At 39.6% G+C, this 17,222-nt stretch overlaps 1 protein-coding gene across 9 annotated transcripts in view; it reads right to left on the reverse strand.

Annotated features, from left to right (window-relative positions):
• Nucleotides 1-17,222, reverse strand: part of ehbp1l1a (EH domain binding protein 1-like 1a) — a 43,414-nt gene that overhangs the window by 22,339 nt on the left and 3,853 nt on the right. For 7 of the 9 annotated variants that reach the window (XM_058394629.1, XM_058394627.1, XM_058394626.1 and 4 more), the window contains 8 exons: nt 7,696-7,753; nt 6,590-6,685; nt 6,385-6,438; nt 3,436-3,614; nt 2,683-2,819; nt 2,113-2,190; nt 1,375-1,635; nt 571-765 (listed from right to left, as the gene is read on the reverse strand). In XM_058394629.1, coding sequence (XP_058250612.1) covers nt 571-765; nt 1,375-1,635; nt 2,113-2,190; nt 2,683-2,819; nt 3,436-3,569 — 805 coding nt within the window. In that variant the 5' untranslated portion in view covers nt 3,570-3,614; nt 6,385-6,438; nt 6,590-6,685; nt 7,696-7,753. The remainder of the gene's footprint in view (nt 1-570; nt 766-1,374; nt 1,636-2,112; nt 2,191-2,682; nt 2,820-3,435; nt 3,615-6,384; nt 6,439-6,589; nt 6,686-7,695; nt 7,754-17,222) is intronic. The other 2 variants (XM_058394631.1, XM_058394633.1) reach the window with 2 other exon arrangements.

Below are 17,222 nucleotides of genomic sequence, written 5' to 3' on the forward strand. Positions count from 1 at the left end.
TATAAATGGCATCATGTCAATATAACAACAATTCAGGGATTTCCACACTAGGGGTCACAAGCCTACAATATGCAACTGAGTTAAATGTAGAAAACTCACATACTCTATTCTTTCAAACATTTGTTATACAGATTAATATTCAAATCTCATAGATGGAATTTGTGTGCTATTTTAAAAACGTCACATGCAGCCAAAACACAAGTTTGTTACATCCAAAGGTATATAGACTATGCAGACAAGTGAACACCACTTACTCTACCATGTTTGTGAACATGGAATAAACTTGTACTGAAGATTTCTGTCCTAACAGATGCAATTCAAGCCAGAGACATTAATCAGGCTTTCTGTGATGACTACTTTTGACCAGTCTGGTGGACTACACTACTCAGCGTGCATGCAATCGAGTAAGAAGGGTAACCCAATTCAGCACAGTCGAAACAGCGACACCTTGGATCACTGGTAATTTGCTGAGCCAAGCCATTCGATAGAAAAGTGCTAATAATTTCCATATGTCAACTTTTGTCTGTTTCTTATTAATGTGGACATGGCATATAACCAATCTGTCATTACCTGTCTGAGAAATAGCAGGTGGAGCAGTCAGCTGAGAGGAGGAGGAGGAGGTCGAGGAGAGAGAGAAAGGAGGAGCACTGGGACCAGGAAATGTGGAAGAGAGGGGTCGCGGGTGTGAAGCTACAGATCTACTGACCTTGGTCATACTAACGTCAGCCTGGCCCCCTGAGGGCCTTCGGGAAACAGATACAGGGACTTAAAAAAGAGCAGAAAAAGAAGCAAAGCAGAATAGAAGAACGTTAAACAAAAACAGATACGACTCTCATGAGATAAGTTTTTTCATACGGATTTGTACTAATGTTACTGTTTGTTCAAGACACTCTCATAATGAATGAAAGAGACAAGTGCAGAATATATGGGCGCTTCTATGAGCAAATTCACAGCATGCTCTCAAGGTTACCATGGGATTCAGACAAATGCTTCTAAATGCAAAGGCTATAAATTCAGTCCACTGGTATTTAAATCTGAACAGAACGGACAGTTTATGAGACCCTTCCTATAGAAAATACAACTTCCAAGTTGTACAAAGTGCATTAAGTCATGATTAGTTTATTAACATACACATGGCCTCTATAACAGGAGTCTCTTATAGCTGAGGCCCCAGTTTAGTCACAGCAATATTCCTTCATTCTAGTCTCATCTCTAAGTAAAACGTGGACCATAGTAAACACCCAATGGACTATAAAAAAAATAAAGTTTCCCAGAATTGCATGGGAGCTGTGTATACTGTGCACTTCAAGTTCAATGAGCAGCACCCCTCTGTGGTGTTCTTTATTACTGCACTGGCTTTATGCGTGCATGTACCTGAGCCTGCTGTTGGCTGGAAGATTTTGGGCAGGGCAGGAGGATGAGCGCGAGTAAATGCCGGGACAGTAAAGTCATAATGAGAGGGGCGTGACGGCTGGGATGAGCCAGAAAGGTCAGGGAGATGAGTGGGTGCAGTATAAAGTGATGATAGAGAAGGTTTGAGAGAGGTCTGGAACAGATGACAGGCTTGATGAGGCAGGTTAGGAACAGAGGATGATGATGATAATGATGAGCTCCTCGAATCCATTTCAGAATGAACTGATAGACCCAGAACAAGAGGGAAACAGAGAAATTAAGATGTACAGCAAGGGAGATTTAGATGAAGGAAATAAAAGAAAAGAATAAGGAAAAGCTAGGAGTCCATGACACAATGAACTTGTTATGTAACTGATTATGATTATTCTTTTTCTGATAACATGAACACAAATATAATTTTACATTAATTATGAATGAATAAGTGCCAGTGTATTTATACATCAACGAATATCATTATATCAGCATGTTCTAATTAAATAATGAATTAAACTGTAGACCTCACTCAATGAGAGAGGTCCACATATAAAATACTGAATTACAAAATTAAGTCCCATGATGGGGATTTATGATGGGGATACCTTTAGGTTTTTTTTTAATGAACTCTAACAATAACGTGATGACAGGAGACTGATGTGCTCAACATTCATGAAATGAGAGAGAGGAAATTAGGCAGGTGATATAAAACAGACAGGAAGCTACCTGTGACCAAAGGGTTTGTGTCTACAGCAGGCCTCCATGCCTCATCATGAACTTTTCTGACAGGAGGAGGAGGAGGAGCTGACCATGAAGAAAAGCAAATGAGAAAAACGACTCATTCACCAAACCCTTTTAAATAAAAAACTGCCAAAAGGACCTTACAGGAAATATTCATTCACTCTTATTTGTGTGCAAAGGACAGCAGACACCTTACATGAAGTATCGATTGCATTTACTGTTAAATGTAAGTATCCAGCACCATTCAGATTTTTGTTTGAATCTATTCAGGAACCATAGGTAAATAGTTTTTGTAAACAAGAACCATCAGAGATAGAGATTTAAATGTAGTGCCTGTATGAAAACATTAAACTATGAATGTTTTTATGTAATAAATCAATACCACGGCACTGTACTCGATTCTGATTTTATTTTATAACTTAAGTGTGTATGCATGTGCATGAGCACAGATTTGCGAGAAAAAAGCGTTCCATTTTCTAATGAAAAATACAGCCATTATTTGAAAATTAGGTTTATCTGAAAAAGGATCAGATTCAGGTTTAGGTATTTCCCTACCTGTAGCTGCTACGCTTTTGCCCGTTCCTGTACTCGTCCTCTTATCCTCTTCATCGCTGTCGTTGAAGTCATCCAGGTTTCCAATGTCTGAATGTTTAAGGCTCATTAGACTGGCTAAACTTTGCATATCCTCATCACTGTAGGAAAAGGACATTGAAAGAGCTGATTTCCACAACATCTACTACTAAGACAACATTTGTAAGTAGTAGTAGCAGCATCATAAAACATTATGTAATATTATGCTGAATTTGTCATTGAAGGATTAGGATTCACATTAAATAGCGTTAACCTAAATTATAAATTATAGAGTATACCTAAAATAGAGGCAATTAAATGAAAGAGTTTTTGTTAACTGACAGAAGTTGCCAGTTGCTGCAATATCCAATCTAATCAACTGCCATTTTTCCTATTACATTCCCATTAATCTAAGTGCATATACTGTATATTCATTTCCAAATTACTTGTGCCAAAATGTGTCTTTTTTCTTTTGTTTTAATTTACAGACTTCACATCAATATTTTGATGTCAACACAGTCTAATAGAAAATAATGTCATTTTTTTAATAGGATGGGAAATGTGTACTAATACAACATAAGCCAGCTCATATACATCAACCATCATCCAGCCATTCAGTTTTGGCTACACAATACTAGGCATCAGTATGACTATCTGCATCATTGTAGTATGACTATCTGCATCATCTTATATACACACTTCAACATCTAACCTAAAACTGATAATGAAAACACTCACGTGGCCTTGCCCTCTTTGAGAAAGATGCAGGTCAGGCTGAGCTTTAGCGTAGCGTCCACCACTTTCACAGAGAGTGGTTTCAGTTGGAGCGTCAGGTCAAATGTGGCTGAAGTGACGTTGGCATAGTTCTTCATGTTCACATCCACTGATGCTAGAACTTTTCGATTACCCTTCGTCTCCTGTAGAATTTAGGGAAGAGAGTTGTGTGTTGCTATAACTAGCTATGTTCAGCAACAAAATTGTAACAGCTAGAGGACTAATGAAAGGCTGGAACAGAAAATTAACTGCATGATGCATAGTAATGAACTGCACACTATACAAACTCAGGAGAAACACAACTCTTTTACTGCTCTGTGTCAAACAATGTCACTGGGCATTTATCCGTAAAGCTCAAATTTTTTTAAACTCATAATTAAGATAGACTGATTAAACATATTCCAAATTAAAAGGAACTGGCACTACTCTACTACTACTATTTATAACCCTTATTTTGTACTAGACATTTGGCATATATGCATTTCTTGTATTGTGTGTTTCTGTTGAACAAATGACCAGTAGTGGGCCGTCAGGGCCAGCAAGGCCTTTTCTGCTGGCCTAAACAGCAGTGATCTGAATCACTGACTTGCATTTTAATATATTTAAAATATTTTTCCATGAATGTGTATTAAATTTTTCCCAATACTCTATTCTCTACATTTCATAGCTTTTCTCTTGGTTGCACTGCTTCCAGTAGTGTATATTTATGATAAGAGTATTTATCCAATCATATTTCAGCCAGTGTCTGACATCATGTGCCGCCAAAGTGAAAGAAATCTGCCTTAAGGCCTTCAGAATCAATAGCGCAGGCACCAGTGAGTTAAAATAAGTGGCAATGAAATTATTACATTAACCAATCAGATTTCGAGTTGGCGTCACTGGGGCCATCTAGCAGGCACATGATTACGTCAGCAATTTCCTGTCCTTTTTTTGGATAATTGGAGTAGTCAGAGGCAGCAAACCGCACAAACTAAATAAAATATATATATTTTAACTCATAGTGGCTGACAGAGGAGAAGGCCTAGTTGTGAAATGCACTAGGTGAAGGCCTAGGTGTGAAATGCACTAGGTGAAGGCCTAGTTGTGAAATGCACTAGGTGAAGGCCTAGTTGTGAAATGCACTAGGTCAAGGCCTAGTTGTGAAATGCACTAGGTCAAGGCCTAGTTGTGAAATGCACTAGGTCAAGGCCTAGTTGTGAAATGCACTAGGTGAAGGCCTAGTTGTGAAATGCACTAGGTCAAGGCCTAGTTGTGAAATGCACTAGGTCAAGGCCTAGTTGTGAAATGCACTAGGTGAAGGCCTAGTTGTGAAATGCACTAGGTGAAGGCCTAGGTGTGAAATGCACTAGGTGAAGGCCTAGTTGTGAAATGCACTAGGTCAAGGCCTAGTTGTGAAATGCACTAGGTGAAGGCCTAGTTGTGAAATGCACTAGGTCAAGGCCTAGTTGTGAAATGCACTAGGTCAAGGCCTAGTTGTGAAATGCACTAGGTGAAGGCCTAGGTGTGAAATGCACTAGGTGAAGGCCTAGTTGTGAAATGCACTAGGTGAAGGCCTAGGTGTGAAATGCACTAGGTGAAGGCCTAGGTGTGAAATGCACTAGGTGAAGGCCTAGGTGTGAAATGCACTAGGTGAAGGCCTAGTTGTGAAATGCACTAGGTCAAGGCCTAGTTGTGAAATGCACTAGGAGAAGGCCTAGTTGTGAAATGCACTAGGTCAAGGCCTAGTTGTGAAATGCACTAGGTCAAGGCCTAGTTGTGAAATGCACTAGGTGAAGGCCTAGGTGTGAAATGCACTAGGTGAAGGCCTAGTTGTGAAATGCACTAGGTGAAGGCCTAGGTGTGAAATGCACTAGGTCAAGGCCTAGGTGTGAAATGCACTAGGTCAAGGCCTAGGTGTGAAATGCACTAGGTGAAGGCCTAGTTGTGAAATGCACTAGGAGAAGGCCTAGTTGTGAAATGCACTAGGAGAAGGCCTAGTTGTGAAATGCACTAGGTCAAGGCCTAGTTGTGAAATGCACTAGGTCAAGGCCTAGTTGTGAAATGCACTAGGTGAAGGCCTAGGTGTGAAATGCACTAGGTGAAGGCCTAGTTGTGAAATGCACTAGGTGAAGGCCTAGGTGTGAAATGCACTAGGTGAAGGCCTAGTTGTGAAATGCACTAGGTGATGGCCTAGGTGTGAAATGCACTAGGTGAAGGCCTAGTTGTGAAATGCACTAGGTCAAGGCCTAGTTGTGAAATGCACTAGGTCAAGGCCTAGTTGTGAAATGCACTAGGTCAAGGCCTAGGTGTGAAATGCACTAGGTCAAGGCCTACGTGTGAAATGCACTAGGTGAAGGCCTAGTTGTGAAATGCACTAGGTCAAGGCCTAGGTGTGAAATGCACTAGGTCAAGGCCTAGTTGTGAAATGCACTAGGTCAAGGCCTAGGTGTGAAATGCACTAGGTCAAGGCCTAGGTGTGAAATGCACTAGGTCAAGGCCTAGGTGTGAAATGCACTAGGTCAAGGCCTACGTGTGAAATGCACTAGGTCAAGGCCTACGTGTGAAATGCACTAGGTGAAGGCCTAGTTGTGAAATGCACTAGGTCAAGGCCTACGTGTGAAATGCACTAGGTGAAGGCCTAGTTGTGAAATGCACTAGGTCAAGGCCTACGTGTGAAATGCACTAGGTGAAGGCCTAGTTGTGAAATGCACTAGGTCAAGGCCTAGGTGTGAAATGACAATGTATATACAACGAGATACAAACTTTTCACAGTACCACATAGCTGTAGAATCTCAACTATTAAGTGTCAATTATCAACTTTCAGAGATCAGCCATTATCAGAACGCTATTAAAAATAAAAAGCTCAAAGCTATACAGGTTTATACAGGACTACACCTAAGAGATTGATTTGACCCACTTTAGACACTGACTTACATTTTCAATGATGAACGTCCAATCTTTGTCTTCAAATTCATCTGCATTTGGATCCTGTATAAAAGTATTACAGCAGTGTAACTAGTTGGATAATTAGTATTAATGACATTGGTAATCAAGTAATCCTTACTTGTTAAAGATATTGCATTATAAACCTAAAACATGAATGGTCTATAAAATGTAGTGATGTTTTGTGATGCTGTACCTTAAAGAGTGTGACTGTAATATCCACATTCTCGGGCACCTGCCACAACACTGTCCCTCTGTAAGGATTCTTGATGCCAGGCTGCCAGCCATGAAGCTGAACAAGTGAATAGAAGTAATAGAAGTGAAGTGAATATTTAAGACTAACAATCAGCGAAGATTACATAGGTGACAGGTTTGGATAGTCATAGCGTGAGAAATATTTAAGCCTGCTGTAAACATACATGCAATGTTTACTGGCAAACTATTTAGTTCAGTACTATGTGGTTCAGGTATGAAAAAAAGCAAACTGTAAAACCATTTTTAAAGGAACTGACCCTGGAACAAAAGCAAGCAGAACTGAGTATATAACACACAAACACTGGTTGCTTTTTATGGGCTCTTCAGCTAAATGACATCTTTTCATTACAAATTCCTCAGGAATAAATCAGCTGCTTTTCTCTGACTTGCTATCATGGTGACTCTTCCACATGCTTGGTTTGTGGACTATCACATTTGCTTCGCTTTCTCTCCCTTGATTGGCTATCAGCTCTTGTCTGTCAGTGTATAATTGTACTTTATTCGTGCCTAATGTTAGGGCATGATGTTGAGAAATCTGATCTGACATATGCGTACACATTTCCCATCTGACTAATCCAACACTAATCTGGCTGTTTGTAATTGATTTTATTGTTTAAAAAGTTGAACTATTTTGTTATTCACTCAGTTATTCTGTTATGTCCCCTTTATACACTAGGGGGCAATAAACCCAGGGTTGTAAACTCGTATACAAAATACATGAGGTGATATGTAAAAATGTGGTAAATGATATGTGCTAATGATGTCCTCACAAAACTTTTTTTTTTTTTTGGTCCTGACCACTAGACATTGGACACTGAGTCTGATCCCAAATGACCTTGATGTCCCTGGTCTACACTCGGACTATACTAATAAAATTAGTATTTTTTCTCCATTATAAACAAATTTGACTGCAATTGGGCCGAATGCCATCTGTCAGCATCTGCATGCGCATCCTGTACCATGTTAGAAGCGAACTTATGAGACCACGTGTATTCAGAGAGTGAAACTAAAACAGTGATGCACTATTATCTACATCCTCTCTCTTACCTTAGTGCAGATCCGTCTGTTTCGTCTGGTCCAAACCACTCTCAGTTTGTCTGGCTGCCTGCAGACACAGCGTGAATAAAAATAACATCAACATACGGTAAGCTCACACAATTGAACTGTATCTTTCCATGAAGTCTAGCCTTATCTACTGAAAAGCACCATGTTTATCAGATATGCAATGCAAATGAAATTGCACAATGCTTCCTGCAGATCCCCACTTTATAGATGCAGACAAAATGAAAAGAAAAAAATAACAAATGATATTATATCTTAACTATTAAGTTATGTATGTATTATACATGTTTGCTTTCATTGCTGTATTTTTTCTTTATATTTGTATTCCTCAAATCTTTTATTTCATCATTATTTATATTTCTATATTCATTTTAGTATTTGTATGTTTATAAATTTACTTCTTTATATACTGTTTTTTAATCGTTTGTTAGTTTCTGTGTTTACTTATTTCTGTATTCCTCTGTTCAGATGTTAAGGAGGTGAAATCACACTTAGTCTATTAAAGTGGTGGAGGGCTTAGTAGAGCAGAGTTAGAGAGGTTCACTTGTTTGGCAAATTGCTTTCATATCCTTTAACATACATATCCTTAATCCTGGTCAGGGTCCAAGTGGATCTAGATCCTATGCCTTGAACACTGAGAGAGAGGACAGACTACACCCTGAGGCAAACAAGAGTGGCCAGTCCACTAGTATGTTATTGGAGAACCTGAAAAAAACCCACACAAACACGGAGAAAGCACTCCACATTATTCCACACAGAAAGCAACTCAGTCTAAATAGAAGCATCAACATTGGAGCTGTAACACAGCACCACCACGCTTTCACTATACTGGCCTGTTAGTGAACATCTAATGCAGACACAGTATGGAAGATTTTGTCTAACGTTTACACTGAACAACTGTAATATCACTAAATAGGGCTGTAGTCAAGAGTCCAAATCAAGTCCAAGACCAGGACTAGCCCAGATTGAGTCAAGACCAACCCTTAACAGGGCTGAAGCCAAGTTAAGGTCAAGTCCAAATAAAGGCGAGACTGATTCAAGACTGAGACACAAAACCATCAAATACTTATCAAGGTTACATTTATGCACTGTGCCAATAATTAGGCTTTGTTTCTTATGAATTGAATTTCTTGTCAAACTTCGAAAATAAAATAAAAAATTAATAATAAATAATAAATAAGAAAAATAAGACTTACATCAAGTGTAATGCAAAGTGTCAGATGCAGTGGTGTAAAACACGCCACCACTGGACTCTAGAGCAGTGGAAAAGTGTTCTCTGGAGTGAGGAATCACACTTCTCTGTATGGCAATCCGATGTACGAGTCTGGGTTTGGAGGTTGTCAGGAGAACATTACTTGCATTGTGCCAAGTGTAAAGTTTGATGGAGGAGGGATTATGGTGTGGGGTTGTTTTTCAAGGGCTGGGCTTGGCCCCTTAGTTCCAGTGAAAGAAACTTTTAATGCTTCAGCATACCAAGACATTCTGGACAATTTCATGCTCCCAACTTTGTGCACAAAGCAAGGTCCATAAAGACATGGATGAGTGAGTTTGGTGTGGAGGAACTTCACAAAGTCCTGACCTCAACCAGATAGAACACCTTTGGAATGAATTAGAGCAGAGACTGTGAACCAGACCTTCTCATCCAACATCGGTGCCTGACCTCACAAATGTGCTTCTTGAGAAATGGTCAAAAATTCTCATAAACACACTCCTAAACCTTGTGGAAAGCCTTCCCAGAAGAGTTGACGCTGTTATAGCTGCAAATGACGGGCCAACTCCACATTAAACCCTACGGATTAAGAATGGGATGTCACTAAAGTTTATGTGCATATCATAGACAGATGTCCCAAAACGTACATATACAGGTCCCTGTCCTTCCACAGCTCCCATCCCCACCAACACTCAGAGTAATAATGATCACCAAAGTATATTGTTTCACATTTCCAAATTTCACATTCACATGTAAATTTTAAAATTCACATTGTAGTTATGAAACCTGGGGTCAGGCCTGGTGGAAGCAGGAGAGAGAGAGAGAGAGAGATAGAGAGAGAGAGAGAAAGAGAGAGGGAGAGAGAGATTTTTGCAGAGCAGACCTGAAAGACCAGCTAAGCCTTCCTCTCTGTTGTTTGATGTTAATATGCTTGCCAGCTGACTGTCAAACCGGATATAAAAAGGATAATAGATATCACACAAAACACTCACAACCAACCCCACCCCTCCAAATATCAACCAGACATTATTAACACACTGGGTTGCACTAGAGTCTGGATAAAATTTTCAGTATACTGAGATTCCTGACAGAACATGTTGCTGGCTCTAAGGAGGAATTCTCTTGCCTTGAGGTCACTAAAGAGAGATAATCACAGATGTACTTTTCAGTTATTGCGTTAGTTTTCTGCCCCAAATCCAGAACAGAATTAGTCTCTGCTGTCTCGCAAGGCAGTGTGTCATATAGTCATGATTTTAAATGACTGTACTGATGTCCTAGCTTTTGCTGCATGTGATTATTAATATATTATAATAGATAACAGATATTATTTCAGCTTATGCATAAGTCATTGTTAATGTAACACAGAGGATGGGCTAAAGTATAATATTTTTTTTAGCTCCAACAGAATATGTACAGAAAACTTATGACTGCAATAGCTTTAAACATACATAAGAAGCTCAGTTTCCCTAAAAACTTATGTAATATGCAGCACTGACATGTTTACCAATGTGTCTATATTCTACATTATTCATCATTTGGCAAATACAATATTTATGCAAAATATCAAATATCTCACTGTCGCACTATCATGCTGTTCCTTCATTTAATACAAACTGTTTTCAGTGGACAGCATGGCCTGTGTGAAAATCTTCTTTAGAGCATTTAGACTGATGATACAACTCCACTGACACATGGCTACACTGGGCTTCTGTCACAGATTGATGTATACTGTGTTAAAGATCAATACTCAAAATCTCAGGCTTTTGAATCCAACACTCAGATGCCAAGAAGTGTATACCGATCAGTCATAACATTATGAACACTGACAGGTGAAGTGAATAACACTGATTATCTCCTCATCATGTCACCTGTTAATGGGTGGGATAGGCAGCAAGTGAACATTTTGTCCTCGAAGGTGATGTGAAAATAGGCAAGCGTAAGGATTTGAGCGAGTTTGACATGGGCCAAATTGTGAAAGCTAGACGACTGGATCAGAGCATCTCCAAAACTGCAGCTCTTGTGGGGTGTTCCCGGTCTGCAGTGGTCAGTATCTATCAAAAGTGGTCCAAGGAGGAACAGATGTGAGCCGGCGAAAGGGTCATGGACGGCCAAGGCTCATTGATGCACGTGGGGAGTGAAGTCTGGCCCGTGTGATCCAATCCAACAGACGAGCTACTGTTGCTCAAACTGCTGAAGAAGTTAATGCAAGTTCTGATAGAAAGGTGTCAGAATACACAGTGCAGGACGGGTCAGGGCTGTTTTGTCAGCAAAAGGGGAACCAACATAATATTAGTCATAATGTTATGCCTGGTCGGTGTACGTGCAGGTTAATTTGGGAGAAAAAATGATAATTATTAAATATTTATTGGCCAGTGTGCTTTTCGTTCTGCCCAGCTTCTCCATATGATGACTGAGGGACCTCTTAAAGGGTTTGAACCTCATCACCAACTCCCAAACCCCGAAGTAACAATGAACAAGACTGACATCTCAAACCTGCTTCGAAGCTGCAGTAGTGCTCAGTATCCTAGTACAGCTTGTTATTGTTATGTTGTAATTGTATGTATGTAATTGGTGAATTTTGTAAATTATGCTTGATAATCTGCATTGATATTGGAATTATATTGCAACAGAACTAAGACTAATAGGAAATTGACTTAATAGAACGTAATTATTTACTGAAGAAAAACCTACAATCACTAATGCGGTGAAGTTTTTTGTTTACAGAAGGAGTATCTACTGTAATCGCTTTGAAAAATGAAAGCTTTGTGGGGTTTGTTTTTTTTTTAAGAAAGAGAGAGAGAGAGAGAGAGAGAGAGAGAACAAGTCATCTGATCACACAAGAGAGATAAAGAGAGAAAAAAGAATGAGGCTGCTAAGGGAAAAACTGGTTATCGTGGCTTAAAACATAAGTGAGAACAGGAACTAACTTGCCTCTTAAATCTAACAATAAATTGTTACGATGATAAGTTTTGTACATTAATTAATGAATCAATGTCATTTGCAAATCACTGCAGTGTGTCTGAGACTCCATCCCATGCTGTTATACAAAAATAATGCACTTCATAGTGGCAGCATCACACGCCTACCCCCAACCCCCCCCATCAGTCATGTGTTATTATATACTACAGAACCAGCAGGCCACCACTATTGTAAATGCACACACAAATATACAAACAACGATGAGACGAGGCTTAATGGAGTGAATTATTCCCAAAATCATGACCCTCCAAGAGCACCAAATCTTATTAGAAAACAAACAAAACTAGGTAATGTTTGTAACTTGGTGTGTGTGTGTGTGTGTGTACAGCAGTTTGCAAGGTAAATTCTATGAAAGTATGATAAGTATGAAGCAGAAGGAACAAATATATATATGTAAATAGCTCTACACTAGCAATCTTTTGTGTTGAGGGTGTGGCCCTTCCTTCTTTACACACACTGCATCATTAAACACATTCCCATGCTGACGCCTTCAACACACTTTATTTGAAGCAGCTGATAAAAAGTAGGATTTAATCCACTGAAAGCTTCTGGACTGAATTTAAACAAAATACCAGTCTGCATGTTAAAGTGCCTAAATTTAATAATATAGTGATAAATCAAATCAGTGGCAACATCCTCATGAGATTTCACAGTCTAACTGGTTTACATTAAACCATGTGAATGGATCGAGCTCACGCTACATCATTCAATCTAGTACGTAAGAATCTTCTTTAAATGAAGTTTAGTGTAATAATATTGATATGTGAACTATACGTAATATTTTTTTCAAATCTGACTCGCCATATATATATAAGTATATACTTTCAGTTGATTGTAATTTATGCATAGTACCAAAACACATAAATCTGGCCCATTCTACTGGAGGAAACCTGGACTACATCCGTCTTTGTTTGTGTGGTGTCCACTGTTGACCTCATTCCACATTAATCAGTCATTAAAAAACTGGAGAAAATGCTGATCTACAAGGACACTGCATCCAGACAGTAATTTCCTCTCAGCACATGACTGCAAGTCACTAGCTGTGTGTAGCTGTGTTTAGCTGTGTATAGCCGGGCGCTAGATTAAAGGAAAGGTGGAAGGTAAGAGCAGTAGCGGCCTCCGGGTCTCATGTTGCAGGTCACTCTGAACAGCAGCTGTACAAATGCGCAGAGGGCTGAGAATACCACTGATAGAATGACGACGGGGTCCAAAATAGACGGGCAAAATGGCAGCCAAGTGAATATTGAGAACCTTTTTAAGCTCTGTAAATCTTTTGAAACACATACGGGACAACAATAATAGCAATAGTAGTGTAAATAAACAAGCTGCCAGGTTTAAGTCAAAGGTGAAAGGGAAGCAAGGGAATTTCAAAACACCAAAACAAAATGCATATACACATACCCCTAACCATGCATAACTTTATGACCACCTGCCTAATATTGTGTTGGTCCCCCTTTTGTTGCCAAATCAGTCCTGACCCGTCATGCACTGTGTATTCTGACACCTTTCTATCAGAACCAGCATTAACTTCGTCAGCAATTTGAGCAACAGTAGCTCGTCTGTTGGATCGGATCACACGGGCCAACCTTCACTCCCCATGTGCATCAATGAGACTCGGCCGTCCATGACCCTGTCTCCGGTTCACCACTGTTCCTTCCTTGGACCACTTTTGATAGATACTGACCACTGCAGACCGGGAACACCCCACAAGAGCTGCAGTTTTGGAGATGCTCTGATCCAGTCGTCTAGCCATCACAATTTGGCCCTTGTCAAACTCGCTCAAATCCTTACACTTGCCCATTTTTCCTGCTTTTAACACTTCAGCTTTGAGGACATAATGTTCACTTGCTGCCTAATATATCCCACCCACTAACAGGTGCCATGATGAGGAGATAATCAGGGTTACTCACTTCACCTCTCAGTGCTCATAATGTTACGACTGATCAGTGTACATACATTGTAACTTTAAGTGAGTAACCATTATTGTATATGTCACTTACATTAGATTTTTAGCTGCTTACAATTCTGGCTTTAACAGAAAAGAGAAAAAAAGTTGTGATAAAATTTATGAATATTAATATATTTCTTTAAAAAAAAATGGTGGTAGCACCAACTCAGTATCAGCAAAAAATACTGGATCAAATATTGAAAAAAGGAACTTATCCAACCGATCTATATACTTATTTGCTTATGTATATTTTTTACATACAGCTATCTGGGGCAAACTTGTTTAACTTGCAAACTAGTTTAAAGGGTTTTTTTTTCATTATTTGTCCAATTTCAATTCCCACACTTGTCTAACTGGTTAAAAAAATTGTGTGTGTTCTTTAAGAAAGTAAACATATCAAGTAATAGGCCACTTTTTAGAGTTTTTACTTTTAACAATTCTGTGACTGCGGAAATTAACACAAAATCAAGCAAACTCGGATAAACGGAGAAAAGGAAACAAGAACACGTCTAATGCAAGAATACTGGAACAACCTTCTACATAATCTTAATTAGAATATTTCTTCATGCAAGATCTTTGCAATGTATCTACAATGTATATTAACTGGATGTTAATGAAGTTTATATCAAGATTTTGCAGCATGGCTGGATTTACCCATGCAGATTTGTGATATAATATATGATTCAACAAGCACAGCACGGCCTTCATGAAGGTTTCAAAATGCTTTGTGGAATTGTCAAAATGTCATAATCTCAGCACGATGCCATCTCGTATGTCCTCACGAGCAGTGTGTTGTATTCACCTGTCTAACATTCTGCACATTCTTCTGAGTTACACAGCAGCCTAAGTCAACATTATGTAGTGTACTTGCTTATGTGCACTTAAACTTGGCTTTGTAACTACAGTCATTTGCACCATTTCACCTGGTTCAATGACTTAGTGCTTAATAACACACTATACACCAATCAGGCACCAATCAGGCATAACATTATGACCACCTACACTAATATTGTGTTGGTCCCCCTTTTGCTACCAAAACAACCCTGACCTGTCGAGGCATGGACTGCACTACAGCCTCCATGGATCTGACGTGTTTGTCCAGTACATCCCACAGATGCTCGATTGGATTCCAGCAGAACATTGCCCAAAGCATGGCACTGTCTCTGCCAGCTTGCCTTGTTCCTGGTGCTATTTGTTCCCCTGGTAAGTGACACACGCACCTGGCCATTTACATGATTTAAAAGAAAACGTGATTCATCAGACTAGGCCACCTTCGTCCATTGCTCTGTTTTCCAGTTCAGATGCTTTCATGCCCACTGTTGGTGCTTTCGGTGGTGCACAGGGGTCAGCATGGGCACCCAGACTGGCTATTCAGCCCCATACACAACAAACTGCAATGCACTGTGTATTCTGAAACCTTTCTATCAGAACTAGCATTACACCAGCCAGTCTTTGCTCCCCACATGCATCAGTGAGCCTTGGCCGTCTATGACCCTGTCGCTGGTTCACCACTGTTCCTTCACTTTTGATAGATACTGACCACTTCAGACCAGGAACTCCAAACAAGAGCTGCAGTTTTGGAGATGCTCTGATCCTTTCTATGCTCTGAGCACCTTTCTATCAGAACCAGCATTAACTTCTTCAGCAATCTGAGCAACAGTAGCTCGTCTGTTGGATCGGACCACACGGTCCAGCCTTCACTCCCCACAAGAGCTGTAGTTTTGGAGATGCTCTGATCCAGTTGTCTAGCCATCACAATTTGTCCCTTGTCAAACTCGCTCAAATCCTTACACTTGCCCATTTTTCCTGCTTCTAACACATCAACTCTGAGGACAAAATGTTCACTTGCTGCCTAATATATCCCACCTACTAACAGGAGCCATGATGAGGAGATAATCAGTGTTATTCACTTCACCTCTCAGTGCTCATAATGTTATGCCTGATCGGTGTACACTTATAATCTTGTAATCTCAAGGTGAACAGCACTGTGTCATGTAATTAAATACTGTAACTGCTCATAATACAGGACTTCTAAATAGTATATTACTGAATTTTTACCAAACAACCAACAACAACAAATAAGAACATTAATTCCATCTGTAAATAGAGTGGAAAGAAACAAATTACAGCTCATTTTAAAAGCATACTTCACACTAGCTGAAATGGTGACATGCAACGTCCCAGTCAACATTATAGCTGAGACACCAGGATCCATGTAATACCAGAAGCCAAAAAAACTCCCATTTTTTGGCGTTACCATGTTCAGAATGAAATTTCTCCAAAGCACATTATGGCTCATATGAAAGTAGACACTCAGGGCTATAAGATCTTGTTCCACTAAAATTCGTTGTAAGGTTATCCCAACAGAAGTAAAAATGTCTCACACTGAAAGCCAACAGTGTCCTGACTTATATCAGACATACAGCAATAAAACAACTTATTTGTTTATACTGATTGAAAATGTCTGAAAAAAGAGATAAACTGTTCATATACATTATGAAAAATAATCGGTTTTGGAGTGCAAAATACATGTCAGATATTCAGATATTAGTAGAACACTTAACATTTAGTACTTGGACATATTGGTGGAGAATGTGAGGAGTGTTGATATATCCTAGACAGAAACAATTATTACATCCAAACACTTCAATCCCAAAGCAACAGAATCCTGAGGAGATACTGGTACTGATCTCTAATTAATCACTGTGCTTTTAAGCCATGCATGCTATTTACTATGGATGTATGCAGTGCTAAATTCACAGAGATTAGAAAGTAGTTTGGTGTGCGTCTATATTTATTTACTGTGTACAAAATCTCGAGTCACAAGACAGGCAATGTAAATATGTGCCTCAGCCTCAGCAGGGGTGTCCAAACTTATCTGGTTAGGTGCAGGGTTTCATTGCAACCAAACAGAAGCCACGCCTGATACCACTTGTATAATGAGGTGTTCTTGGCTTTCATTAGAATGAGGTGTAGTTCCTGCTTGATTGGAATGAAAACCTGCGCTCACAGCATCTCTGTGCTGATAACATCGGACACCCCTTTGTCAGAGCACCACTAATACAGTAAACAGAATTATTAGACTGCCTCCTCCAGGAAGGATATGTTTGACTGCCAACACATGGGGCCAGAGAGCTTCAACACGAGTGAGCAGGCTTTTCCTGAAAAGTGTTGTGCTGCTTACATACCTTCTGCTAAACGAGACTCAAATACAGTAACAATATGTCCTACGGTAACGTCATTTATACCCAGTGCCAGTTGTTAATGAGGATATAATAATATCGTGATGTTTTTATCACTTGCATGATCAAATGTGTAAGTGTGAACGTCACACAGCAGCTGGGGCCATGTGGACACTAATTTATTATTTTGCAG

The sequence above is a fragment of the Hemibagrus wyckioides genome, linkage group LG07 (genome assembly GCF_019097595.1).
Source record: "Hemibagrus wyckioides isolate EC202008001 linkage group LG07, SWU_Hwy_1.0, whole genome shotgun sequence".
Classification (NCBI taxonomy): Eukaryota; Metazoa; Chordata; class Actinopteri; order Siluriformes; family Bagridae; genus Hemibagrus; species Hemibagrus wyckioides.